The 8,568-nt window shown below is 39.6% G+C and overlaps 1 protein-coding gene across 1 annotated transcript; it reads right to left on the bottom strand.

Moving 5' to 3' along the window:
- Window positions 1–249: 249 nt before the first annotated feature.
- MPHOSPH10 (M-phase phosphoprotein 10) lies at window positions 250–8,305 on the bottom strand. Its single transcript, XM_037395551.1, has 11 exons — window positions 8,179–8,305; window positions 6,751–7,399; window positions 5,750–5,898; window positions 5,145–5,319; window positions 4,717–4,858; window positions 4,238–4,305; window positions 3,384–3,521; window positions 3,047–3,157; window positions 2,697–2,804; window positions 1,926–2,156; window positions 250–466 (listed from the first exon to the last, which is right to left on the bottom strand). Exons 1-11 carry the CDS (start codon window positions 8,253–8,255, stop codon window positions 317–319), a joined length of 1,998 nt encoding a protein of 665 aa, XP_037251448.1. The 5' UTR covers window positions 8,256–8,305; the 3' UTR covers window positions 250–316.
- Between the last annotated feature and the right edge of the window lie 263 nt (window positions 8,306–8,568).

The raw sequence follows: 8,568 nt of genomic DNA, 5'->3' as shown, positions 1-8,568 counted from the left end.
CACCTTACCTCCTTCAGCTAACGCAGTTGCTCCTGCAGTACAAAAGCTAGCGACTGTAACTTCAAGAGCGTACAGTCAAAGCACAAGTATCATACACGGCTACTTATCTGCCCAGGGCAAGAAGCCTTCTTTTGGGAATAAAAAAGGCAAAGAGCATGGTAGAAAATAAAGAAGTAAAACCTTAAGGAAAGCATCTTTAAATCACCTTACAAGTTCACAGAACATTTTTTAAAAAACAACAACACCTTATTCAAATTCAGCATTCATGTAGAAACATTTTAATATATACAAGATGCCATATGTATAAAAATGTCAACTACAGTTTCAGCTTATGAACAGAGAGGGCTTTCTGCTGCTTCTGTTTCTTCTTTAATTTGTTCGCATCTTTGATTTGCATTTTTACTTGATCTTGTAGTTGAGAAAAGAAGGCCTGGGACGATTTCAAGACCTTGTCTTTACCTTCATCCTGTCAATGGACAAAATATTTGTTATAACCAAGAAGCGCATAAATAGCACCATAATACTATTTACTGGTTACTCACATATATGGCATTTGACTTTAAAAAAATTATAAATGATTTTCAAAGGATATTTTTCACTGCATTCTTACCCCACTCCTGCTATCTGAAGAAATAATGAAAGAGCACATTCACTTTCTAATTAGCATGGTAGGTAAGGACAGGCATCAAGAATAGATCTTTGCACATCATGAGCTACAGCTACATATCATTTGGTGTTCTGCTCTCATTTTGGAAAGATAAGCCCAAAGGTTTCAAGGGTTATTTTTCTTATTAGTATCTAATACTTCAAAATTTCAGAGATTTTAAACATTTAATTTATAAGGCATCATAGGTGGTACACATTTACCATTTTACAGCATGCAAAACAAAATCAATCTGATGAGATTATACAGAAGGCTCCACAATAAGAAGCAGAAAGTTAAATGGGAATATTCTATTTTGAAATGGCTTCGGTTACTCAAAGCCTAGAAAGAACTAAACAGAAACCTCATCCTCAATTATGCATGCAATTAGTCCCACTTAATCAAGTGGAACAATTCAAATGTTGGTGGGGCACTTGGTAGTGTTGGGTTAACAGCTAGACGTTATGATCTTAAAGTTTTTTTCAAAATTAAGTGATTCTATGAAATGCAGGAAATAAGAGCATAAGTCTTAGTATTTGCAGGAACACCACCTTGTGAACTTTGATATAAATAAACCAGTAGTACCTAAAGCAAACAATCATTTCTGCTTTGTGAATATATTTTGATTTAAAGCAGTTGTATCATACAGGGTTTTTTCATATTTTTGCATAACTTAACCTTAAACTGCTTACAAATTCAAATATATTTCATACTCTAAGTAAGCTTCTAAAGGTTCCAACAGCCATCTATGTATGACTTATTCAAAACTAAAGAAATAACCTCTACCTAAATACACATTTAAACAAGGGGGGTCACTGCAAAGTGCAGCCAGAGATGTAATTTTTCAGGCCTCTACACTGGCACTATGCTGTCAGGATAGTCAGCAAAATCAGGACTAAAAAAGCATTCAACACCACTATGTTGGTGTTGAGGGGAGAGCAAAGAGGGAGGGGGGAAGTATGCATCTGCCCTTTCCATGTCTTCTCCCTACCTCTTTCTTTTCAGCAGCTACATTTATCCGTTATATTTGCCCAGACATAAAGAAGCTAACAAGGTCTGGGTCGTAAGCAGATATGGTAACTGCATACAAAAGTTTTTGAGGAGACGGAGAAAGATTAGAGGATGTAGTCATGCCAAGAGGGATGGGAGGGAAACAAACACTGCAATTCTTGTGATGACATTCCCTTTCATCTCTGTAGTTCAGTAGTATCTATCCTCAGGACTTTAATGTACTTTAGCTGGGAAGCTCCAAGTGATACAGGACTACCTAAGAGAGCCTTACCTTGAGCAGAGTTGCTTTCCCTTCTTTTGTAAGCTTTTTTAATTTTGCTGCAGCAGCTTTTTTGCTAAGTTTTGTGCCTTGTTCTGGTTTCATCTTTTCAAGAAGCTTTTGACGTTTCTCCTTTTCTCTTCGCTTCATACGTTTACGAAGTTTTTTCTTTCTTTGTTCTCGCTTTTTGTCTGTGGGAGTCTTTTCTGCATCTGTTTTTACATCACCAGCTTTGTTCTTTTCCTAAAAAGGGCATGATTTCTACATCCATAAGCGTATAAAAGACAACTTCACAGTACTCAACTCTCAGCATTTCCATTATTTCAAGTGTTTAGCCAGCTGAGGGCAATGCTGCATTGAGGCAAAGGCCAAAAACTGGCAAAAGTTGCAAACTGGGATGTGTACAATTGATGGAAGGCATACTAATTGCACTTCCTTATTGTCATTTAGCTTTCCCCTTCCAAATGCCCACATACGTGTTGGGGAAATAATTACCATCACATAACAGTAAAGAACAAAACCAAAGCATAATAATATGGCCTAGCGTAGCCAAGTAAAATTAACTCTTTCGCCCTCCTTCCAGTTATTAAAAAAAACCCAAACCATACCCTTCCACTGCCCTCCAAAAACCCCAACAACCACCACCACTAAAATGCTAGGCAAGAAGGTCCACAAGGTGAGGAACCCAGGGTGGGAGGAGGCAAAGTTCTCCCCCTGATCTGGCAGACAGTACACCCTTCCATCACCAATATAGATCCTCACGTGATTTGTATTTATATTTACCTTGATCTCCTCTGGTGCCAAGAGAGCAGCATCACTAACAGCAACAGGAGCTACTTCTTCCATACTTATAGCTGGAAGGTTCGAAACAATTTTAACTTCTGGCACAGGCTAGAAATAAGGAAACATATTCAGGACTGAGCATACCAGCTCACAGCACCTTACAGCTAACTGAAGATACTAAGCATTTGGTTTTGTTTAGATGCAGTTACAGTGCATTTAATATGAAATAAGAACAAGCTTAGTAACATTCCATGTTCATTCACTTCCCATATCCCAAATATATTTTGAAGTTTCAGTTCCAAAGAGGGTGGTGGGTAAAAAAGTCAACTTTATGAAACTTAGGTACTTACTGGTTTGGGTGTGAAGTGGAAGTTACAAAGTGCATCCAGCTTCAGGAAGAGTGAATCCATCATTTCCTGAATCTCTTTGTGTTCAGGATTTTCTTCCTCTTCAGTCTTTTGCTGCATTAGTAACAGTGTTACTCTGACACCATTCAAAAAGCTATTTTACTTTAGCAAGACTGGTAACAACACAATATAAAATTCAGAGCCGTTTCACTGGTGAGCACTCAGAGAAAGACTGAAGTACTTCCACAAAGCTGAAAGCAGAGTTAGCACTGTACAAATGAACATGCAAGATTATGCGCTGCGAACTCCAAACGAGAAAGAAAGGCACTGCTTACGTTACCTGGTGAAGTTTCATGTATTCTTGCTCATAGATCTCAGCAAGACTCAGTTTACTCTTTTCATGATCCAAAGTGATACGTTTCTTGTACTCAAAAGCCTCCTCTTTTGGTTTTTCTTTTGGTTCTACATCATCCCATGCCTGAGAAAGTCATAAATTCAATGACCAAATGCAACTACAGTCAAACATCAGGTGCTACAGCTTATTTAGAACACTTTTCATGTTACTTTTCATATCTGACACATTTAACTAGTTCATGCATGTGGCTTCCCAGGAACTCATAAAGTTTCACACCTTCATTTGAAAGAATAAAAATAAACTAGTAAGACAGCTCCAGCTTGTGTGCTTATATTTAGTGGATCTGGGCAAAAACTGTGTAACAAACATGCAATTATCCTAAGTACTTCAACACTCCCCCCCCCATACATACCCACTTTTTTAATTCAACTAACAGCCTCAACAAGCTGTGGGATGGATACATATCGCCCATCAGTGGCTTTCAAGAAAAATGAAGTAAACAATTGCACTTTGATTAGTCTTCAAAACACTCAGAGCACTACAGTAATGGTATTAAGACAAAATTTACAGACTGGCATTATATTCCAAGTAAACTCCTTGATCTGCAAACTTTTTTTTTAAGTGCACCAAAAACTAGCATGTAACAGGCATGTTAAAAACAAAGCTCCTTAGAAATCTAAAGACACATTCGTCAAGGCAAAAGAATAAAACAATCATCTGCAGAAATTAAGGTAACTTTACACACCTAACATTCTAAGTTTCAAACTTATCCTTGGAATGTGCCCTGTGAATCAAGTCTATGAACAGAATAGAAAGAAACAAGTAAGAATAACATTAACCTCATCCAGTATTCTCTGTTTAATAATATCTTCAAGCTGAAAAGTCATTTCTTCTGTGATCACAGGTGCTGAGAGGAGAAAGAGAAGAATTTTAAAATTGTTTCTCCAGGTCCAGGAAGAAGTATTTTGTTTATTCTTCACAGAACAACAGAAAAAGTAAAGCTTTCACAAAAATGTAGTAACTGAAGGTGAAGCAAGTAAATAATGATTTTGTCTATCTTGAACAGACTAATCGTATTATGTAAGGCTTACGTATGACGAAATCTGCCACCTAATTAATGAACTTTCAGTTAAATTAAAAGTGAACAAAAAAATTTAGTTTCCTGTAATTTCCACCATGAAAATGCACAACCTCAAAAACACACCAAGAAGTTTAGCCTAGTGTTCTTGAATCACAAGTGCTTTCAGCAAGGTTAAAGGGAAGAAAACACAACATGGTATGCAACATGCTTTCAGGAAAGCCTTCTCTCACTGCTTACGCATTCGGACTGCATGGTCAAAAAGTACTGTTTCCTCCAAAAGGCTGTTTTCAGGTCTCTTTTTTCCAGTCACTTCTCCTTTAAGCTGCCAAGGTTTCTCCTCTAACAATTCTTCTTCTAAACTTTTTATTTTTTTGCTCATCTGAAAAACACAATTTCCTAAGAAGTTTAAAACATAGAGTTCACAAGTGAACCTAAGGCAAGAAATTAGTAGTTATTTCCGGTACTTTTAACTCTTCCTCACATAAAGATGAAGGAATATATGATTGCATATATGTCTAATGTAGATAAGCTGCTTTTCCTCTTAAATTGTAAATAGCCTCTTTGTAATTTTCAACCTCTGAACAAATTACATCATCAATAATAACAACAATAAATATTGGCCACTGTTTCCAAGTGCTAGCAAATAAAAAAAAAACCACCATTACCTTTTCCTGTCTCTTCTCAAAAGATGACTTTATTTCACTGGGATCGATGCCCTTCTCTAATTGCATATCAGTAACAGCTTCAATTTCACTGTCATCTGGCAAACTAAAAGTAACTTTTTTAGAGGCATCTTTACTTCTCATACTCTTCACCATCATTTCGTTCATATCCTCAAACCTGTAACATAAAAATTTAATATAAAATAAAGGTTGAAAAGCCTCTATGATTTTTTTTTTACATGAAGATATTTCCGTCATTAGACATTTACCTGTTACAACTTAACTAGCAGTTGACAAATACAGTAGGCTTTCATTGAAACCTAAAGGCAGGGGACATAAGGGAAACTTCTATATATTAGAAATAAATTTCAAAAGCTGAAGTTACAGCTATTAAATTATTTGTTCAAATAAATATCAAGAGACAATACTAAAAAAATAAGTAAATAAACTACATTTTAAATAAGGTGACAATACAAACCATGAACATACAAGAGATAATGGAGAACGGCAAACCACGACCAAAGAAAGCCTGAAATTCACACTTTTCTACTTCACTTCCGTGTAAAATTACAAGGATGTTTTTAAATGCACATTATGCACATACTTACTTGGACATGCTTTCTTCATTTTGCTCTTCAATAGCACTGTCTGCTTTCTCTTCCTGATCATCTTCAGCATCACTAGCTACTAAATCATCATCGTCATGGACCAGATCAAAGAAATCTTTGTATGTCAAGTCTCTAGAACTTTTAATTGCCTAAGAAGGGGAGAGGGGAAAAAAACCCCACAAAACCAAAATAAACCAACACTGTTAAGATTGACAGAAATCTAAGGGTATCCTGCCTTTTAAAGTCTTTAGCACCTGGGAAATAGCTGTACTTATGTAACAGTATTTCAGTTTAGTGAAGCATTGATCTGTGGTAGGGCATCTTAATAAAACTAATCACTTTTACAAGTATTTAAAATATTCTACCACTTGAATTCATGTCCAATTTCAACATATACAGAAATCAAAGAGCAGTACATTTTGCCAATCACTCGCTGGAGTATGTACATCCTCCCTTATACCCCACACATGGTTCTCACTTGCTAGTGAGACTCTCTGACAATATTAAATAAAAATATTTATTTCTGAAACAATTACTCAGCAACTTAAGTTAAATCGGAGATACAAAGCCATGTCCCTGGGCAGGGGAGGGGGGGAAGATGCCAGAAGTCCTTTGCTCTGCATCAGTCCCCCTAAGTGATCCCTAGTTGCCAGATGTCAATGCTAAGACATCTTTTTCATTTGTTGGGTCACCTAATCTGCAAGGTTACTTATTTCTTGTGATATACTAACTCTTCCTTTATTCACGCAAACCCCCAAAACCCATCTAAAGGAAAACTGGAATAGCATGATGATATGTTCTTCCACACTAGGGCACTTCGCTACCAGATATTCATACCGATTACTAAAGTAAAACTTAAGTAGTAATCATTAGTCATCTCATCAAATTTAACTCTGTAGTTTCTACTCTAGAGTTCAAAAATTCATAGTCAACCTAATAGATACCAGCTACCGATTTAAAGGAAAAGAGAGATCAGAAAATTAATTTACTGATATTCTTACTTTGCCTTTAGCTTTTTCAGACTCTTCTTCCTCATCATCTGAGATGATGTCTTCAAAATAATTAATATCATCTTCCTCCTCTTCATTTTCCTTCTCTGCATGTTCTAAAAAAGCTTCCATCTCAGCCAGTTTGAAAAACTTGTCATCCACTATAGATTTTCTTCCCATTTTTTTCAGTGTGGTTTCCTTGGTTGTTTTTGTTTGTTGCTCCAGTGCTTCAATATCAAAGTCAATATCAGAATCCTCATCACTGTATTTCTCCATTATACCTTCTCTCAGTTTACTTTGCTTTTCTTTAGCTTTGGCTTTATCTTTTACATAAATATTCTTCTGTTCAGTTTCCACTTCCATTGTGTTGTCTTCCAACTCCTTGTCGCTGCTGGACTCCGCACCAGACCCATCCTCTTCCTGGTCTGAGAGAAGGCAAAGATCCTCATCCTTGGCATCCCTTTCAATGGATTTCTTGAAGAAATCCAGAACTGCATTGTTCTGGAGCTCCAATTGTTGCCAAATCTGTTCTTCATCAAAATCTTCTATCACCAGCTCTTTTAGAGGACCCCCACGAACTATATTACTTCCCAGAGCTTTATTCATATCATAGAGAGTCTTTGTTAATGCTCTGAAATCAGCAGCCAGCCCATCTTGTACACTAAGAGTAGAAAAAAGAAATTAAGAACTTTAAAAAGCACAACAATTAACATTATTTTTTTATTTTCTATTTTGCAGAATTTACCATCTTTCATTCATTATCTTAAACCTCCCATTAAGTTCACCGCATGGTCACACTTAAGTTCTTTTTGTACTTGCTTAGGTATTGTGGTGCTGCGGAATAGCATTTAGGAATATAGGAATTATAATAGGAATATAATTCCAACAATTACTGGTATTGCTTAACTTTCTACACATCTTTTTGAGTACTGCTACTACGCGTTCCTGGAAATTCTATCTATAAATAAAATTATACAATAAATGCGTAAATAATATATGATTATTAGGCCTTCCAGCTTCATTACAGGTTTGCATACAAAGCAGCAGCTGGACAGCACGTGACACCCTTCCATAGCGGCACCTTCCCACCCCCTGATCAGGTTTAAGCACTCGGGGGACTGGGGGAAGAGCACTGCACCGACCACCTCCAGCACCCAAGATACAGGCCGTGGGTGCTGCCTGCCTTCCCCCCCCCCCCCCATTTTACATTCGGGCAGCCCCCCCTAGATGTTTCTCTAGGGCTACCAACCCTTCACCACAGCTGGCTGAAGCAGACACTTCGCCCCACCACCCCCCGGCCTTTCCTAAGCCCCGAGCGCCGGCGAAAGGCGGCTGCCGCGGCCGGGCCCCGCCGTGAGCGGCACGCTTCAGCCGAAGGGGCGGCCGGCGGCACCGGGCCTCTCCCCCCGGGGCACCGGCGCTCGGGGCTCCCCGCAGTACCTGAGGAAGCGCTCGGGGCGCGCCGCGGCGGCACCCGCCACCCGGAGGCACGCCTCCAGCCCGCGGACGGCCGCCATCTTCCCACCCGCCGCGGCGCGTGCAGCAGCCCTGCCCCGCCCCCTGGCCACGCGGAGCGGTCCGGGCGCCTTCCGCGGCCGGCGCCGAGGTTCCGCGTACCGCCGTTCCGCCCCGCGCTGCTGTACGCCCACCGCCGCCTCCCCGCCCCGCTCTTCTCACAGCGCCGCCTCGTTCCTTCGCGCCGCGGCCGCTTCTCCAGGCGGGCCTGCGGGCGCCGGCACCCAGCATCGCGCAGCCACCTCCCGATGCTGCCTCCCCCTCAGGAGCGTGGTGTTGATCCAGTCTGGGATGTTCATCGGCACTGAAAAACCT

Source organism: Falco rusticolus, chromosome 7 (genome assembly GCF_015220075.1).
Source record: "Falco rusticolus isolate bFalRus1 chromosome 7, bFalRus1.pri, whole genome shotgun sequence".
Classification (NCBI taxonomy): domain Eukaryota; kingdom Metazoa; phylum Chordata; class Aves; order Falconiformes; family Falconidae; genus Falco; species Falco rusticolus.
The sequence above is the reverse complement of the archived record's forward strand: the minus strand, read 5'-3'. Positions and strand labels throughout refer to the sequence as shown.